This window comes from Oncorhynchus mykiss, chromosome 16 (assembly GCF_013265735.2).
Source record: "Oncorhynchus mykiss isolate Arlee chromosome 16, USDA_OmykA_1.1, whole genome shotgun sequence".
Classification (NCBI taxonomy): Eukaryota; Metazoa; Chordata; class Actinopteri; order Salmoniformes; family Salmonidae; genus Oncorhynchus; species Oncorhynchus mykiss.
In genome coordinates, this window is record NC_048580.1 from 66,568,200 (window position 1) to 66,587,491 (window position 19,292).

The 19,292-nt window shown below is 41.4% G+C and overlaps 2 protein-coding genes across 4 annotated transcripts; one reads left to right on the plus strand and one right to left on the minus strand.

Annotated features, from left to right (window-relative positions):
• Nucleotides 1-1,276: 1,276 nt before the first annotated feature.
• Nucleotides 1,277-14,745, plus strand: usp11 (ubiquitin specific peptidase 11). Of its 2 annotated transcripts, XM_036947583.1 has the most exons (22): nucleotides 1,277-1,502; nucleotides 3,173-3,282; nucleotides 3,371-3,501; nucleotides 3,970-4,087; nucleotides 4,220-4,365; nucleotides 4,568-4,629; nucleotides 4,848-4,947; nucleotides 5,046-5,219; nucleotides 5,342-5,500; nucleotides 5,625-5,849; nucleotides 5,940-6,023; nucleotides 6,152-6,246; nucleotides 6,349-6,555; nucleotides 6,695-6,813; nucleotides 6,932-7,150; nucleotides 7,187-7,483; nucleotides 8,928-8,998; nucleotides 9,113-9,225; nucleotides 10,237-10,386; nucleotides 11,341-11,456; nucleotides 11,536-11,624; nucleotides 11,720-14,745. In XM_036947583.1, the coding sequence occupies exons 1-22, from the start codon at nucleotides 1,393-1,395 to the stop codon at nucleotides 11,888-11,890; spliced, it is 3,066 nt and encodes a 1,021-aa protein (XP_036803478.1). In that variant the 5' UTR covers nucleotides 1,277-1,392; the 3' UTR covers nucleotides 11,891-14,745. The 2 variants fall into 2 exon arrangements, with proteins under 2 accessions (XP_036803478.1, XP_021422655.2); XM_021566980.2 differs by having other exon boundaries at nucleotides 6,932-7,483.
• Nucleotides 14,746-14,903: 158 nt separating this feature from the next.
• On the minus strand, nucleotides 14,904-18,856 carry zgc:86609 (TMCO1/EMC3 family protein). Of its 2 annotated transcripts, none has more exons than XM_021566981.2 (9): nucleotides 18,515-18,856; nucleotides 17,968-18,151; nucleotides 17,785-17,842; nucleotides 17,606-17,699; nucleotides 17,319-17,423; nucleotides 17,027-17,108; nucleotides 16,464-16,543; nucleotides 16,120-16,202; nucleotides 14,904-15,858 (listed from the first exon to the last, which is right to left on the minus strand). In XM_021566981.2, exons 2-9 carry the CDS (start codon nucleotides 18,114-18,116, stop codon nucleotides 15,730-15,732), a joined length of 780 nt encoding a protein of 259 aa, XP_021422656.1. In that variant the 5' UTR covers nucleotides 18,117-18,151; nucleotides 18,515-18,856; the 3' UTR covers nucleotides 14,904-15,729. The 2 variants fall into 2 exon arrangements, with proteins under 2 accessions (XP_021422656.1, XP_021422657.1); XM_021566982.2 differs by having other exon boundaries at nucleotides 18,268-18,596.
• Between the last annotated feature and the right edge of the window lie 436 nt (nucleotides 18,857-19,292).

The following is a 19,292-nucleotide window of genomic DNA, read 5'->3' on the forward strand; positions in this document are numbered from 1 at the left end:
CTGCTGAAAAATAATTCCCGCACTACAGGTGGCTATATCGATCTGCTAATACAGAACTAGTAAAGACCCAGTGCACCACTTTTGAGAAAATCATTGTTTTCAAATGTTTTATTTATTCGGATTTTTTTTACGGGGTGCTGCAGAACCCTCAGCGCCAATACTACCTGAGGCTTTGGACATCCATTGTGATTGCAATTGGTAGTTAAATTCTGCAGCGTGCTACAGTGGGGCAACTGAGACTTAGTCCTCACTAGCTAACTGTGTAATTATGGATGTAGGTATTAGAGATTAATGTAACTACGATAGTCATAGGTTTGGGTTCATTGTGTCAAATGCAATCAAATAACACCTTTAGATAACTCTGACCAGACTCTGAAGCAGCACTTACAACTGATCATAACTACACCATGTCCATAGAATGAACCCTAAAAGAAGGAAGGCTAGGAATATACAAAAACAGCCTTGTTACTTATATTTCAACCACAGAGGAAATAGGTCATGTTTTTACTTACAAATGTTTTTACCAAATGAGTGTATAGTGCCATCTTGTGCCTATTATGAAAATGGCATTCCTCCATGATATTCTCTCCAATATCATCATCCATTGACCACACTTCACAAATCATGTGTAATTTATAAAAACGTATCTTATACCAGAACAGCATATGATAGCCGCCCTGTAGGAATGCATATTACTGACAATCAAGAGGCCTGGAGCGCCATAACCACAGGGTGGCTGGTTCAAGCTGCACTACATTTAGCATTTTAGTCATTACGCAAACACTCTTATATAGAGCGACTTACAGTAGATGGTGCATTCATTTTCATACTGGACTCAGGTGAGAATCGAACACAACCCTGGCGTTGCAAGTGCCATGCTAAACCAACTGAGCCACATGGCACCCTGCATTACAACTGTTCCCTTGTCAGGTATTCCCATGATGTATATAAATAAACTTGTGGGTTTATATACATCATTGAGTGATACACTAGTACAGGTATACAGTTTCCCAACCCCATGGGCCCAATAGGTGGTCTTCGTTTTTGTTCTTGCCCTAAACTGATACAACTAATTAAACTGATCAGCATAAACCATTCTGGCCGTCCCCAAGGAGAGATATGGGAAACACTAACATTAGAGAATGAAGTGACGATTGGATTCATAATTCTTGACATACTGAACGTGTGACCTCTGGATACAATATCACCTGCTTGGAAGGAAAACACTCACAAGTAAAAAAATAAATAAAAAAACGTTTGCATTCAAGGATGTTGTCACCATCAAAATACTTCCTGCTTCCTGAATCATCTCACCAAGGGTTTCTCCACATAATCTATGCGGTGGTTGACTTCAGTGTTTTTCTTGCAGAATTCTGATATTTATGAGTTATTATGGCTACTACTACTTCAGCTGCGGTTACAGAACCTCCTGGATTAGAGACTCAACGCAAAGAAATCGAGTCTTTACTTCAGGAACATGAACTCCGTGCAGGGGATACTTGGTAAGACTAAAGATACTTATAACTAACCCGCCCTCTGCTCAGAATTTAAACCCTACACTGATGTACCGACAACAAATAATGACAGTGATGTCTTTGCTGTTGCTTAGATGGCATATATCGTAATCAGCATAATTTAGCATTATCTTTAGATAATGGCATTTTTTTAAATTGCCAAATGTGTGTTATTACTTTTGCCTGAAACATATGCGCTGGTGTTTGTGGAATGACGTTTGATCACTGCGTTATTAGCAAGTTAGCATTTTAGGGAAGAGCATGATGCGGAAAACTAGCGAGCTAACGTTATGTCAACTCACTGTAGTTGTTTGGTTAACCAACTAGTTAGTTGGATTGTGATACTATTATTACGATTAACATCACGTCCCAGACTCCCAGCTGACATAGCCTGTTAGGACATATCATGTCAAAGTTTTGGCTGTAGGAAGCAAGCTTACATTAGCTAGCTCCACTGCCAGCAGGCTAGCCCGCCTGTTAGCTGTTACGCTAGCTAGGAGAGGGACAGCTATCTAGTAAACCTTTCTATCTAGTAAACCTTTCGGTTTAATATCAAATTGTTGGCATTCTGTTTGTTTTCTAAAGCTTGCAGATTATTCTGTGTTGTCCCTATTATTTTGAGAAAGTGAGCGCCATCTAAGTTAGCTAGCTAGCTGGCTGATACTTTCGTTTTGCCAGCAAAGTTTCGTTTTATTCAGAGGTGGAAAAAGTACCCGATTGTCATAGTTGAGTTGAAGTAAATACATCTTAATAGAAAATGACTCCAGTAAAAGTCCCCCAGTAAAATACTACTTGAGTAAAAGTCAACGTATTTGGTTTTAAATGCACTTAAGTATCAGAAATAAATGTCAATAAATGCTAAGTATCATTAGTAAAAGTATAAATAATTTCACTTTCCTTATATTAAACAAACCAGACCGGACGATTTTCTTGATTCCAAAAAATAATATTGACGGATAGCCAGGGGCACAGTCCAACACTCAGACATCATTTACAAAGAAAGCATGTTGTGTTTAGTGAGTCCGCCAGATCAGAGGCAGTAGAGATGACCAAGGATGTTTTCTTGATAAGTGTGTGAATCGGACCATTTTCCTGTCCTGCTAAGCATTCAAAATGTAAGAAGTACTTTGGGTTTCAGGGAACATGTATGGAGTTAAAAAGTATATTTTCTTTAGGAATGTAGTGAAGTACAGAAACCCCCCAAAACTACTTAAGTAGTACCTTAAAGTATATTTTACTTAAATACTTTACACCACTGGATTTATCAGTATAACACCCAGATGAGGAAGGATCGCTGCTACCGTTGTGGTTATAAAGGCCAGGAAATCTGTGTGAAGGAATGAAACACCATTCAAGTGCTGTTTTGTCCTAACAAACTCAATTTAAAAAGGGAATTAGACCACTAACGTTAGCTAGGTAGCCATGATTTGCTAAAGGTTAGCTGCCCTAATTTTGAAATATCCATTCCTGCAATTGTGAATTTTCCATTATAGCTAGAATTGTATCAGTAAATAAGCCAAATGCACCCCAATCAGAAAATAGATTGCTCTATTGATAAAATACTAGTCTAGGGGGATGTGATGTGGAGTTGTTGGTTAATTAATGTCGGCAAACAAAATATAAGTCTCCAATTTAGCTGTTCCTATAACTAACACAAGGTACCTGGTGGAGAGGCGATGGTATGAGCAGTGGAAGGAGTATGTGGAAACAGGAGACCAGAACTCCTCTTCTTTTCCTGGACAGATTGACAACACCGAGCTGTTTGAGGGTGAGTGTCACATCACAAAGAGGTCCTGTAACAACAGAAGACACAGTATTAAGTCAGAGACATATCATTATGATTATGATACCCACAGAACTGGATTCATACCACCTGAAGGAGCGTCTGGTGGAGAATGAGGACTTTGTGTTGATCCCTGCTGAAGCATGGCATAAGCTTCTGGCCTGGTATGGCATGGTAGAGGTCCAGCCTGCCCTGGAGCGAAAGGTAAATGGCAATTCCACAGTAACAGTGACACTGAGACTCAGATCTTTCACTATGAAATGTATGTCAAACAAAAACCAATGATTTCAAAGTTAAACAAACAATACAACTCTATGCACAAGGACTACTTTTAAAAATGTCCACTGACAATTTTACAAAAAAACACATTTAATTGAAGAACAATGCAGATGCAAAGTTTGGTAACAAAATGACAGCACACTGTCATTCTGTGACCAAACTTTGCATTGGCACTGTTCTTCAAGTAAATACATTTTTGTAAAATGTCACTCTTAACGTGGAATTGCCCCAAAATAGAATGGTCACAGAGATGCAGAGAACCTGCAGAACCAATGGTCAAATCATATCATGTTGTACTAACTCATGTTATGGCTATGAAAAGACACAACTTCCATTGAAGTGTTTCATTTGTATTAGGCAGTACATTGACTGTTAATGCATGGTCTGTTTCAGGTGGTGGATCTGCCCAGCCTAGTCAAGGTTGAGGTCTACCCTGTGGAAATCTTCTTGTGCCTCCATAGCAACATGGAAAATGTTGTGACGGCACAGTTTAGCCGTGCTGATCACATCCGTAAGTAGAAACACATTCAAAAGATGCGTTAGTAGCTATGTTGAGTCACTGTGCACCTCTATCTATATATATATGTATGTATGTATGTATGTGTGTGTGTGTGTGTGTGTGTTTTCATGTTTTCCCCTTCAGATACGATTCAGAAGGTGATGATGAAGCAGTTTGATGTGGTGGAGGGGGCAGAGACCCGGCTGTGGATGAAGAGCTCAGACACCAGCTGTGAGAGGCTGAGGAATGTCCACGTCAGAGTCCTCGACTCCTGCCTCAGCTCTGGCATGGTATGTCTGCTCCCCAGACTGTCAGAGTTCCGCCCCTCATCCCGCCCCTCCCCACACCTTCCTGCTCCCCTGGCTGTCAGCGCTCCGCCCCTCATCCCACCCCTCCCCACACCTACCTGCTCCCCTGGCTGTCAGCGCTGAGATACAGTGGTAGTGTGTTTCAATGGCAACTGTGTTGTAACATGTCCTGCCTGCATTGCAGACGGTGATCATGGAGATGAGGAATGCAGATGGTACCTGGCCCAGCTCCAGACCGCAGATCATGTGGGGGTTCTTTCTTTTAACCATTTTTCTTTCTTTGCTAATATTATCAGTGTGTCATTAGATAATGTACTGTTGCTAATGTAGCAATGCAGTTTTGTGGTAATGGTGATTCCCATATGTCGGATAAGAAAGCATGTTGTATCTGTAGGAGTCTACACTACCTTTTTTCTTATTGTATTATTCAGTAGATGATATGTTTCTCCTTCCCTGTCTTGTAGGAGGAACTCTGTGGAGGAGCAGGACTCTTACCGGGGCCAGCCAGGAGTTTGTGGCCTCACCAATCTGGGAAACACGTGTTTCATGAACTCTGCACTGCAGGTAAGTCATCATTACTACATAATGTGTCAATGCTGTACCTAAATGCAGGGACCTGGTCTGTGATGGATGGATTGTGTTCCTCTCCCTGCTCTGTTCAGTGTCTCAGTAACACTCCTCCACTGACGGAGTACTTCCTGAGGAATGCCTATCTGGAGGAGCTCAACTTCACCAACCCCCTGGGCATGAAGGGGGAGATCGCAGAGGCCTACGCTGATGTCATCAAACAGATGTGGTCGGGGAGGCACTACTCTGTGGTTCCCAGGATCTTCAAGGTAGTTATCAGTGTGTGACACTCTGCCCACACTTTTATAATAAATTAAAAAGGCTTGTCAGTCTGTCATGCCACAGTGTTACCATGCGTACCTTGAGAACCTCGTGTTGTTTTTCATACCAGACCAAGGTTGGTCACTTTGCCTCCCAGTTTCTGGGCTACCAGCAACATGACTCCCAGGAGCTGCTCTCCTTCCTGCTGGACGGGCTTCATGAGGATCTCAATCGGGTCAAGAACAAGGAGTACATCGAGCTGAGGGACGCCGCTGGCAGGCCTGACCAGGTAACAACATGTAGTGGAAAGAGGGCAGGGAGAATAATGGTAAAATACTGTACCACCATGGCTCTGCAAGCTGTAGTAGACCTAAAAGGCATTTTCACACTCACCCTTTGACCTCAACATTCAGGAAGTGGCAGAGGAGGCATGGCGTAACCACCGGAGACGGAACGACTCCGCGATTGTTGACACCTTCCACGGCTTGTTCAAGTCCACCCTGGTTTGCCCCGAGTGCCGCAAAGTGTCTGTCACCTTTGACCCCTTCTGCTACCTGAGCGTGCCCCTGCCTGTTAGCAAGGACCGGGTAATGGAGGTATTCTTCGTTTCTCTGGATCCTGTGGCCAAACCTGTTCAGGTACAAGATTCCTCTTTCTGTAGCTGGCCCTACATCATGCTTTTTATATGTGACCATGTGTATTGATTTATTTGTTTACTCTCCCACCAGCATCGCTTGGTTGTACCCAAAGCTGGCAAAGTGTTTGACCTGTGCTCCGTTCTCTCGGAAATGACCAAAATCCCAGCCAATCAAGTAAGACACCGTTTTAAAGTCACTGTGAAATAAACAGTAGCCTCTGGTAACTCTTTTGTCATTCGTCACATAAAATGTTGAGTTGATACTGACCTGTGCTTCTCTCATTTCCTTATTTCCTATTTCAGATGGTTGTGGCCGACGTGTTCAACCATCGCTTCTATAAGCTGTACCATGCTGATGAGTCTCTAAGCTGCATCCTGGACCGAGATGACATATTTGTGTATGTAAAAAAACAGCATTTACCTCCACACCAAAAACATACTTTTTGGGGCTGTTCCTGTTAGCATCTCCCCTGACACCTGTCTGTGTGTTTTCCTGATAGGTATGAGCTGAACAGAGGCTCTGTGGAGGAGGAGGGGGATGAGGTGGTTCTGGCTCTGTACCTGAGGGAGCGCTCCCACTACAGGGACTACGGCTCAGGGAGCAGCAGCTACGGGACGTCCCTGTTCGGACACCCACTGCTCATGACCGTGCCTCGAGGCCAGTGCAGCCGTGACGCCCTCTATCACCTCTTCCTGCAGCGGCTAGCGTGAGTTACTGTCACAGACCAAACATCAGCTAAAAGAGTCGATGCTTTATAATGGAGGTTCTTATCAAGTTTGATTGTGATAACTGGTTGTAAAGATGCTGTACTGTGTCTGAAAGATGGTGCGATGATGTTTCCACAGGCGGTATGTCCGACCACCAGATCCCTCAGAGGAGGAGGATGAGGAGGAGGGTGAAGATGATGATGACGACGATGAGGAGGAAGAATTGTACAAGACCCAGACCAATGGTGTCAGCTACGGTAACTGAGCTCTAAAATTCTCACTTAGCAAATCATTGATACGCTGGACAGAATGGATTTCTACAAGCTCACGATTTTACTTATTGTCTCCACTCCACAATGTTGTCTGTCTCCACAGATGACGGCGAGGATGACTGTGAGAGGCCAGAACCCTCCAAGAGGGATCACTGTTGTGATGGTGTCGGCCAAGGGCCTGCTGTGACCCAGACTCAGCCAGACCAGACCCAGGAGTCTGGAGGAGAGGCACAAGCTGACGAGGGGGCCAGCAGTGAGGTCAGGGCAGGGTGCAGCACAGAGGACAGTGCCTCTGCATCCTGCAGTGCCTCTGCATCCTGCAGTGCTGGAGCCAGTGGTGGTGCTGGAGCCAGTGGTGGTGCTGGAGCCAGTGGTGGTGCTGGAGCCAGTGGTGGTGCTAGTGTTGATGCCAGTGCTACAGGCCCAACAGACAGCCAGCAGGGTGCAGGCCACCAGCAGCAGCAGCCATGTGAGGATGAGGAGGAGGAGAGGGGTGAGTGCCTCCCCTGCCTGCCACAGGCCAACGAGAGGCAGGCAAAGAGAAAGGGCTGCGAGGCCAGACGGAGGAAGCTGCTCTTCTCCATCCAGGCGGTCAACTCCAACGGCACCACAGAGAGAGGCATGGGAGAGGACGGCAGTGCCTTCTCTTTTAGCTGTGAGTCTCAGACATCACTTTCACACTGCCAACTGCTTTGTCACTCCTGTAGCTAGTGTCATATACACTGTCTATACAGCAGTATGTGGACACTCCTTTAAATTAGTGGATTCAGCTATTTTAGCCACACCCATTGCTGACGGGTGTATAAAATCGAGCACACTGCCATGCAATCTCCATAGACAAACATTAGCAGTAGAATGGCCTTATGAAGAGCTCAGTGACTTTCAATGTGGCACCGCCATAGAATGCCACCTTTCCAACAAGTCAGTTTGTCAAATTTCTGCCCTGCTTGAGCTGCCCCAGTCAACTGTAAGTGCTGTTATTTTGTAGTGGAAATGTCTAGGAGCCACAACGGCTCAGCCGCGAAGTGGTAGGCCACATAAGCTCACAGAACAGGACCGCTGAAGTGCATATCGCGTAAAAATGGTCTGTCCTCGGTTGCAACATCACCACCAAGTTCCAAACTGTCTCTGAAAGCAACGTCCGCACAAGAACTGTTCGTCGGGAGCTTCATGAAATGGGTTTCCATGGCCGAACAGCCACACACAAGCCTAAGATGTGCAATGCCAAACGTTGGCTGGAGTGGTGTAATGCTCACCACCATTGGACTCTGGAACAGTGGAAACGCGTTCTCTGGAGTGATGAATCACTCTTCACCATCTAGCAGTGCGACGGACAAATCTGGGTTTGGTGGATGCCAGGAGAACGCTACTTGCCCCAATGCATAGTGCCAACTGTAATTTTTGGTGGAGGAGGAATAATGGTCTGGGCTGTTTTTCATGGTTCGGGCCAAGCCCCATTTAGTTCCAGTGAAGGGAAATCTTAATGCTACATACAATGACATTCTAGACCATTCTATGCTTCCAGCTTTGTAGATAAGTTTTACATTTTTAAATGTAACCTTTATTTAACTATGCAATTCAGTTAAGAACAAATTCTTAAGTACGGCCTACCGTGGAACAGTGGGTTAACTATCTTGTTCAGGGGCAGAGCGACAGATTTTTACCTTGTGAGCTCGGGGATTCGATCCAGCAACCTTTCGGTAACTGGCCCAACGCTCTAACCACAAGGCTACCTGCCGCCCAACAAAGCGAGGTCCATACAGAAATGGTTTGTTGAGATTGGTGTGGAAGAACTTGACTGGCCTGCACAGAGCCCTGACCTCAACCCCATCAAACACCTTTAGGATGAATTGGAACACATACTGCGAGCCAGGCCTAATCGCCCAACATCACTAATGCTCCTGTGGCGTTAGTCCCCCGCAGCAATGTTCCAACATCTAGTGGAAAGCCTTCCCAGAAGAGTGGAGGCTGTTACAGCAGCGAATGGAGGACCAACTCCATATTGATGTCCATGATTTTGGCCACGTAGTGTACTTTTCCTTTGTTTTGGAGCTTAGTAGCTGGACATTTGATGTGATGTTACTGTATCTCTTTCACAGCTCAACCATATGTAGCCATGGACTGGGATCCAGACATGAAGAAGAAATACTACAACGAGAATGAGGCAGAGGTATGTGTGAATAATGCTTTACAGTATATGTGTTATTAAAGTGTGAAGGTGTTAAATGTGTTTGGGCCTGCTTGCTGGTCATTTAGCTAACTCCAGAACTCCTTCCATCCACAGAAGTATGTGAAACACCAAAGCATGGAGGTTCCTCACCAGCAGACCACAGTGCAGCTGCAGGAGTGCATTGAGCTCTTCACCACTGTGGAGACCCTGGAGGAAGAAAACCCTTGGTACTACTGCCCCACACTTGTTATTTCTATCTATCCTACCCTATCTGTCCTCCTGTGCCATTGGAAACTATTCAGGCCCCTTGACATTTTCCACATTTTGTTACGTTACAGCCTTATTGTAACATTGATTAAATACAAAATAAAATCCTCAGCAATCTACACACAATACCTCATAATGACAAAGCAAAAACTGTTAAAACACTATTTTTTTTTAAATTACATAAGTTTACAGACCCTTTGTGATCAGACTCAAAATTGAGCTCAGGTGCATCCTGTTTCCTTTGATCATGCTTGATGTTTCTTCAACTTGAATGAAGTCCACCTGAGGTAAATTCAATTGATTGGACATGATTTGGAAAAGCACACACCTGTCTATATCAGGTCCCACAGTTGACAGTGAATGTCAGAGCAAAAACCAAGCCATGAGGTTGAAGGAGTTGTCTGTAGAGATCCGAGACAGGATTGTGTTGAGGCACAGATCTGAGGAAGGGTACCAAAACATTTCTGCAACATTGAAGGTCCCCAAGAACACAGTGGCCTTCATCATTCTTAAAACGGAAGAAGTTTGGAACCACCAAGACTCTTCCTAGAGCTTTACAGTATCTATCTTTCTATCTATCTACTGTATTTATCTATGTACAGTATCTATATCTACACTACACTATCGATCTATTTAAAGTATTTATATATAATCTACAGTTTATCTATTTACTGTATACTGTAGATTTTATTTAACCTTTATGTAACTTTAACTTAGATACTATAGTATCTATCTAAGTTAAAGTTTAAATAAATAGGATCTGTCCGTCTACAGTATCTCTATCCATCTACAGTATCTATCGATCTCTGTCTAACAAGAATGATGCTGAATAGAGTTAATGTCAGTTTTCCCAGAAAAAGATGTTGACTTAATATTTTTTACATCAGTAACATATTACAACTTACTGCTAAATACTGTTGTGATTTGTGTGCAATGGTCTTCTAAAGATGTGTTGCATGTGTTTTCTGCAGGTACTGCCCAATGTGTAAGAAACACCAACTGGCCACTAAGAAACTGGACCTGTGGTCACTGCCGGAGGTTCTCATCATCCACCTGAAGCGCTTCTCTTACACCAAGTACTCCAGGGAGAAGCTGGACATCATCGTTGACTTCCCTCTCAGGTTAGTTACATCCTGTCTGTGTCTTCTACACTGAACAAAAATATAAATGCAACATGTAAAGTGTTGGTTTCATGAGCTGAAATAAAATGTACTTTTTCATACACACAGTAAGTTTATTTTTCTATAATTCTGTGCACAAATTTGTTTACACCCCTGTTAATCAGCATTTCTCCTCAGCCAAGATAATCCATCCACCTGACAGGTTTGGCATATCAAGAAGCTGATTAAACAGCATGATCATTACACAGGTGCACATTGTGACCATAAAAGGCCACTCTAAAATGTGCAGTTTTGTCACACAACACAATGACACAGATGTCTCAGGTTTTGAGGGAGCGTGCAATTGGCATGCTGACTGAAGTTATGTCCACCAGAGCTGTTCCCAGAGAATTTTATGATAATTTCTCTACCATACCATAAGCCCCCTCCAACGTCGTTTAGAGAATTTGGCAGTACGTCCACCCGGCCTCCCAACCGCAGACCATGTGTAACCACCCCGGCTCATGACCTCCACATTCGGATTCATCACCTGTGGGATCGTCTGAGATCAGCCACCCAGACAGCTGATGAAACTGAGGAGTATTTCTATCTATAATAAAGCCCTTTCTGTGGGGGGAAAAACTAATTCTGATTGGCTGGGCCTGGCTCCCCAGTGGGTGGGCCTATGCTCTGCCCCTCTCAGGCCCACCCATGGCTGTGCCCCTATCATGTCATGAAATCCATAGATTACGGCCTAATTAATTTATTTCACTTGACTGATTTCCTTCTATTAACTGTAACTAAATAAAATCATTGTTGTATTTATAGTTTTGTTCAGTATAATAATAAACATTCTGTCCACATGGTTTTAAGTGGGGAGGATGTCAGTGTGACTAGTGTAAACTCTAAGCCACTACAGAGTTATTCGTGTTGAGAGGAGCTATCCTAATCCAACCCTATTGCTCTTTATTGCAGACACCTTGACTTTTCAGGTTGTCTGCTGAGGAAGACCGGTACAAACGGAGAGCCGCCCAGCCGATATGATCTGATAGCAGTATCCAACCACTACGGCGGACTCCGAGATGGACATTGTGAGACGCTGCTTTTGTATGTCATACTTTGATATATGCCTTCAAGTCAGTGTTTAACATTTCTCTCCTCTCTCGACAGACACCAGTTATGCCCGGAACAAAGACAACGGACAATGGTATTACTTTGATGACAGCAAGGTGACATATGCAAGGGAGGAACAAATTGTGGTAAGTTTAGCTAAAGAACAGCTGATAATTATTATTTTTTGTTGTCTTGCAATGTCATGATCTCCCCTCCTTTGCCTATTACCCTCCCCTTCTAGACCAATGCTGCCTACCTCCTGTTCTACCACCGACAAGATAAGATTCGCCAGCCCACCTTACCCGCCCCCTTGGACAGCTCCTCTCCCACCCAGCCTGCTAATGATGTCACTTCCCCCAAACACGATGGGATGGAGGGAGCCACTCCCTGTGTCAACATGGAAACAGACTGAAGCAGATTTGTTCGTTTTTTATTTTTATTTTTCCTGAGTTGATGGGGCTTTTTGATTTTGTATTGTTTTATTTCTTTTCTATTCCAAAAAAACTTGAACCTTCTTCCTCTGTTCTGCCTTGAACAAGGAGTGAGAGGCTAGATTCTCAGGCCGGTGGAGAAGAGTGAGGAATACAATTTATTCTCTTTTTTTTTTTAAGATTATTGAGTAAATCTGGGGACACCAATATAGTAGAACATTGAATGATGAAATCTGTCATTGCTTAATCAGACTAAGGTATGCAGTGTCTGTCTATGCTGATGCCAAATGGACCTCTTAGTGATTGGATATAGTCAATCATAATTTAGATGATTCAAGACCTATGAATTGTGAATATCTGTGCACCACTATCTATCTGTACTGTGATGCACTGCTGGAAAGATGACCTCTAACTTTGATCCACTGCTGTGCTTTTTAATTGAGCTGAAATCGAGGCAGATTTCCTTGAGGCTGTTTGAATAGAATTGAACACATTTTGCTCTAGAAGGTAAATCACAATGTATGAGGTTAAAGGCCCAGTGCAGTCAAACTTGATTTCCTGTGTTTTATATATTTCCTCATTATGAGGTTGGAATAATACTGTGAAATTATGAAAATTATGCCCTTTTGGTGTAAGCTATTTTGAAAAGACCTGAATTTCAGCTTGATTTCCATGGGTGGAGTTTTGGCATGTCTTGTGACATCACCAGGCGTTATAAGTTAGACCAATAACGGTTTCAAACCTCCCTACCAATAACGGCTAGTTTTCAGGATACATATCCCTCCAATTATGGCTCATTCAATACAACTCAGAAATATCTGACTTCAGTGCCTTCAAGACAACTGAGAACTCTGAGAAGAAAAAGAAAAACTCTGACTGGTAAAAATAGTTTTGAACGGTCATCCACCTCGGAATTCCGAATCGGAAACTGTGGCATCTTTCTAGAACTCCGACTGTCTGACTTGAAGATCACTGACATCATGATTTGACCTCGCCCCCCCATTAAAAAAAATATATATATTAAATCACAGTAAGGTACTTAATTGTTACACAGAAATGATTTGCTATTCAGATCATAAGGGAAAGGGAAAATCCACTCAAAAGCTATCTTTTGTTATTTTTCCATTAGTCTGCTGTTGAGCAGCAAAATGCATCATCATGATGATGTGGTGGTCAGTGACACTTCGCTTCTTGAATGTCCAATATCTTGAAAACTTGACTGCTGACATGGAAAACATGTTGTGACTGTGTCAACAGTGTACTATTGAAAAATACACCAAAAGATAGTTTTGTTTTGTGGATTTACACTTTAGCAGCATGGATAACCTGGTTTGAGTTAACTCCTGATTTTAAAATTAGATTACATTCTATTACTCTGTTTTCTTTATATCAAGAACTGCATTAACCGAAACGTTGCAATGTGATTTATATGGAACATAAAGGTGAAGAAAACCATAGTATTAGAAGCAGACACTTTGAATATCGTTGGAGGAGTTGTATATTTTCCCTTGCGATCCATTATTTGTTTTTCATTGAATTATCAGACACATAAATTGGGGCTCTTGGTGCTCGTGGAGATATTTCTAGTTAGGCTTAGTTTTCCACTATCAACAGTGATTTTGAGATAGAATCTCTGGTGCAGGACATAGACAGATGCATATTTTTCGGATTCAAATATAATTTGTACTCTTTTAGTAGAAGCAAATAAATGGCTACATCTTTAAAATTAGATAGTTTAATTTTATTCTGTGCAATTTCTTAATGACGAGCGATGGATAGAGAGCTCTTAAATGATTTTTTAAAGCGCATCTGTACAGTATTTTTCTATTGTAATAAATGTTTTGTCTTTGGTCATTGATTCAGAGACGGGGGCGGGGTGAATTAATTTACTTTGTTAATAGATTAAATATTTTATTGTATACTCATCTTTTGATATTAATAAATGATAATGACTATAGCCAGTAGGCATGAGGTAGATTTTACACTTTTACATGACATCCTGGCTTTCCTTATCTTTTTTTACCAGTAAATGATCAGGGTTTATAATCCGATCGAAGGTGGCTGTGAGAGCTGGTTAACTCGAGCCCTTCTTTAGAGATGTCGTTTAGATTGGGCTGTGGCCATGCTCTGAATGGCAAGGCCTGCTTAGTTTGGGATGTTCATTATTTCCCTGAGAATATGCAGTATGTAGTTGTCAATATGCAGTTTATAGAAACTGGAGCGGAAGGCCATTATACTGCCTAAAAACCAGTAAAAGGTCAATCTTCATATTTTTGTTTGTCAATCACATTAGTACAATATGTTCAGGCACACACAAGGTTAATGCCAGCCAGCCTGACTACACAATTATCTTATTCACCAACACCCGTTTGGTCTGAAATTGCTGTTCAAAACATAAAGCCATTTTGTACAATGGAGTGACTGCAATGATTATATTCTTGTATCAACACGCGATTGGTGATGCTGCAGTAAATGTCTGGGCTTTTAGTGGGAAGAGAGGCACTCTAAGGTAGTTCAGTGTTTTCTGAGTGATCTGGAAGAGGCCAAGATGCCATCTCAAACGTATTCCTTGGTCCTCCAGAACTACTTAACGTCCAGTCCGATACATGAATGTCCACATTTAGGATGTTGAGGTGCACTGAATACTGTACCCACTTTCTTATACGAGAAACTTTTTTTACAATAAGGACGTTTTCATATTCATACCTTCATGAAAATTGGCATTTCACACCTGCATCATCTTCCCCTTCTGTCCCAATGTTACTTAGACACAATGCAGTGAAGTTGCTACTTTGCGATGAGTATGTGAAATAAAATAAAATGTCTGATTCATTCTTATACATTGTATGCGTATAATACTTCAGCCTCAGGATGACATGGCTAAACATCTAATGATGCAGTCCTCAGATGTACCATACATGCTACGCATTGCTTTTTCTACACGGAGATCAGGCATTCCACGTAATTGATGAAACATACACTTTACGAGAAAGCCTTCAGATCTGCAGATAATTTATTTCTAAATCTCCACAGCCAAGCAGATGGTATATTTCCAATACATCCTCACCTCCCCATATCACCACCTCTTCTGGCACAGATACAAAAAACATCAGCTCCAATGGACAGGCTACATCGCATTCAATTATACAGTACAGCCAAAGCGGATGTTTTGGCAAGATTTTGTATGTTTAAAAATGCTTAAATGGTATTGGGAGCTAATCAGGTAACACCAGTTCACCTCTGAAAGAGACAGAATAGAAGAAGAAAAAAAACTTTTTTTTTACTCCTAAGAACCTTACAACTTAAACAAACACAAGCAATGCAGACAATATCAGAGATGAGGCCTTGGTTCACACACACACAAAGAGAACAAGCCATTTCAGAAATGTGCAGAGAAGCATGTCTGAAATTAATCAACACAACCAAACTATTTTCTACAAATAATACATCTGTGTGATGCGCTGATATTTGAATGCACAATGAAATCAGTTAACAGTAAGGCGTAATAGTGAAAAATTGCAAGGCAATAATAAAACTAAGCTGAGAACATGCATCATTTACATTCAACTTACACTATTTTCACACAACGAAACAAATAGGCATTAGTTGTCATTAAATTAATGTCAGAGGTTAAATATGTTTGCCTTTCTATTGTTGTTTTTTTATTGCCTTGAGCCAAAAATATACTGTTTAGGTATCACAATCATATTTAAGACATTTTTTAAATATTTTTTTTTACAACTGCCTCAGAGAACCCTGATGATACACTGTATCACAGAAACTGGCTGCCTCTACAGCAGCAGTTGAGTCAATAACCTCATTAGAACATTGTGGCTTTTATCTCTTGACTGAAGATTCCACAAAAGTTCAGATCTCGAGACATCAGCTCCTCCTCAACGTTCTCCAGGGCCCATTTGTGCTCCACAATCTCCAACGCCTCCCATTCACTCTGAAAGAACAAGGGAGACAGGCTTAAAAAAGAAAACCCCTACTAGTACGAAAACTGGCTCCAACAACCACTATGTCTTTGATTTAAGTCCATCATTACACAATAACTAATTGCCCCAGGATAGAACAAAACCATATCCTCATGACTTTAGATGAAAGTATATTAGCAAGATTAGACATTAAAGCTTAATGATTGACGGTGATCGTCCACGTACAGCTAGCTAATGCTGAGAGACTGACATCAAGGCTGCTTGTTTCTCACCTTAAAGGCCTTGTTAGGATCAGGCGGCATGGCCATGGCAGCGCCAGTCATCTGATCCTGCATGATCCTCGACTGATCCGCAGCTGGAACACAAGACCAACAGTCATCATGTAATACGAAAATGTGCCCGCCACATCGTACCTCCGTTGGGTTGCAACTGGGGCAAGTACAGTAAACAACTCTGAAATGCATTCACGAGGTAGATACAGTATTCTGTTAACAGAGTTCTAAAACGAGTTGTTCCAACATGTTTTCTACATTAACACCAAGGTACCAAGTCTTTCTGTATTCTTGTTAAACATATACACTATGAAAATGGCAAAGACTTGGCATTATCAGCTTACCATTGTCCTGTCCAAGAATGAGGCTGTACATACTCCTCAGTCCAAAAACATTAAGGAAATACCAAGAGGCTGAGCTCACCCTAGAAACAATTACAAATAAAATAATCTACTGAATCACATCCTCAACATAGGAATATACTGAATCACATCCTAAAGATTGTCTTGACAAGAATGCAATTGGATAATTCCTACATACAACTCTATACAAAATGACTAATTTGATCAATTTACACAGTAAAAAAAATGAACTGTGCTGATGCTAAGTTTGGTACCAGAATAACAGTAAAATCTCCCTCAGTTGTATTCTGTTGCCAAACGTTGTATCTGCACAATTCTTCCTGTAAATGTGTTTTTGTAAAATGTTTATTGGAAATTGTTAGAAGTTGTGCATAGAGGTCCATTCTATGGTTTGTTAAACTTCAAGAGGTTTTTGTTAGGTATACATTTTCTGCGTAATTCCATTACCCTTGAATTACCCAAAGTATGTTTCTATTTTTGCTTTGCTGGTGTAATTAAAAGGCTGGTTGAAAACAACAGACAACTGAATGAATGGAATACTGTACCAGGATGCATCAAGAGACAACAGTTCAATTCCACGCTGCAGCATTGGTTTGAATCTCAATGTCAGAGGAAAGGGAACCTTAGCTGTGGGGGGAAAAACTATTATTAACAGTGTTCAATACCACTTCAACACAATAGTAAGTGGCTGTGGTGTAATTATATTGCAAACAATTCAGGATGACTGTATATTATGTAGGCATCGTTTCCTATCTAATTATTGGACCAATTTTGCAAGTTCAACATCTAACATGAGGTTATGCAGGGCAGTCAATGTCCCTAACAAGCTGAACTTACTGATGACAAAGCCAGAGAATGCCCAGTTGATCCATCCTCCAATCACAATCATGGGAAGTACATTGGTCAGATTTCCCTTCATCATGTCAGTCAGCATGCTGGTATCTGAAAAAGGAAGCGTTGTTGAATAATTGTGTGTAGCACAGCAGTAAAACAAAAAAAAAATCATTGTTACCACATTTTAATGCATCTCTGAGTGAGAAAATGTGTTGCTAATCTCATTTGTAAGAATGGAACTAAAATAGACTGTCAAAGTGGGAAGAACCCAAATAGTTAGATTGACTCACCAGTCATTGGGTTTTTGGGAGTCACCTTTCGCTTGACCTTCTTGAAGAACCCAGTCTCCGCATCATTGAAATATTGCTTCCGCATGTTAAATGACTACAAAAAAATATATACATTTATTCTCTAACACACACTAGGAATAGAACATTTCAGAATATAAAAAATATTATGCAAATCTTACTTGTTTAGGGATATATTTTCCATTTTCTCTTAAGATGCGGCTACGCAGAAGGACTTGGCTGCAAAAAAGTCAATTTAAGGTTATAGTAAGCAATAAGCTGACATATTTAGTCATCATAATTACAACAGTTTGCCTAAAGTTTCTCATACCATGGGATAACAGTATTTCAGTCAGTTAACTCACCTGTCTGACACCTGTTCCAGATCAACTTTTTTGTCACTTTGCAGGAGTTGGGTGACATAGTGACGGATAATTCCAACGCAAAATGTAATCAATACAATTGGTAAAACCACCCATATTCGGATACTTGAATCCAGAAGCAACTCAGCCATGTTGTTTAACTGGTTAGCGTACCTACACGACTATTCTGTGAAGGAAAAAAAGACAGTTGAACAAATAACGTTATCCTAATAGATTGTGAGCTGCTCAAGTCACTAGACAAATAACTTCCTCGTTCTAGGCTGTCATGAAAGCGTTGCTTACTATCTTTGGCTCGGATCTTTAGTTGACACGACGGCCCTAGGGGGCTTCCTGTAACTTAACTTAGCTAGCTGCTAGTTCGCATGTAGCATGCTACCCAAATAGGTTTCCTTAAATAATTGAAGAAGACAAGACCGTCTCCAACCACAGATTATTGAAAGGAGTGAGTGTAGCCATCCAAACAACAACCGTATTTTTCACATACGTTAATATATTAATTAAATGATAAGCTCGAATAACGCGTTTATACCCTTTTTAAGTCCAATTCTCCGACCATCAGAGAAGCGAGCGCTCATTCTTCAGACCTTTGAACTCCATAACGCTTTGACCCCTGACGTATGATCAAATACGGTCATTATGCATTATGATATTATGTATTTTCTGAAGATGGAAAGCATCCACATTTAAATAATCAATAATACATTTTAGTTCAACCAATTAATGATCTAATTAATGTAGTTTCAGCTGTCGAAAAACGGTGCGTGCTATTAGGGATCCTTGGGACGTCCCCATTGAATAAAAAAAATGATGGATAAACTGACAAGATACTACATGTCTCTCCACCCTAGCAATGGGAGAGTCGTTGTCCACACAGCGGTATGTTGGGCTTTCTAGCTCCAGTTTATACTTTCTCTGGATTGGTGGATACATCTCATTACTGTAATCCTTTTTGAAATATATGATGAGGGTTGTTGACCTCAACTGCATTCATACCATTGCATTGTTGAATAGTTGTTTCTGATTGGCTTTAAGGGAATTCTAGAACGTTCATTATTTCCGTATAACACACAGTATATCAGCACAGTAGAATTCAATGGCTATAGTTCATTCCCACATGTTGTTTGAACTGCATTTGAAAGCAAAAGTCAAATTGAAAACCTTATTGGCACTGTTGAATTCGATTTTCATAAAAGCAAACTGAGTGATGTTTTGGTTAGCTAAACTAGCAAATTTGTTTCGTTACCAAGACAACAACTGTAGCTATCTAGTAAACATGCTAGCTACTTCAGTGGATGTTGAACACATTT

What these genes read in the sequence shown, in the direction of transcription:
- zgc:86609 (XM_021566981.2), bottom strand. Translation starts at nt 18,116, where the DNA reads ATGGCTGAGTTGCTTCTGGATTCAAGTATCCGAATATGGGTGGTTTTA. An exon ending in TCCCAAAAACCCAATGACTG is followed by an intron (nt 17,424 to 17,605) that starts GTGAGTCAATCT and finishes TTCCTTTTTCAG; the next exon opens with ATACCAGCATGCTGACTGAC. An exon ending in ATTCTCTGGCTTTGTCATCA is followed by an intron (nt 17,109 to 17,318) that starts GTAAGTTCAGCT and finishes TTCCCCCCACAG; the next exon opens with CTAAGGTTCCCTTTCCTCTG.
- usp11 (XM_021566980.2), top strand. Translation starts at nt 1,393, where the DNA reads ATGGCTACTACTACTTCAGCTGCGGTTACAGAACCTCCTGGATTAGAG. An exon ending in CAGTGCCTTCTCTTTTAGCT is followed by an intron (nt 7,484 to 8,927) that starts GTGAGTCTCAGA and finishes TCTCTTTCACAG; the next exon opens with CTCAACCATATGTAGCCATG. An exon ending in ATCGTTGACTTCCCTCTCAG is followed by an intron (nt 10,387 to 11,340) that starts GTTAGTTACATC and finishes TCTTTATTGCAG; the next exon opens with ACACCTTGACTTTTCAGGTT.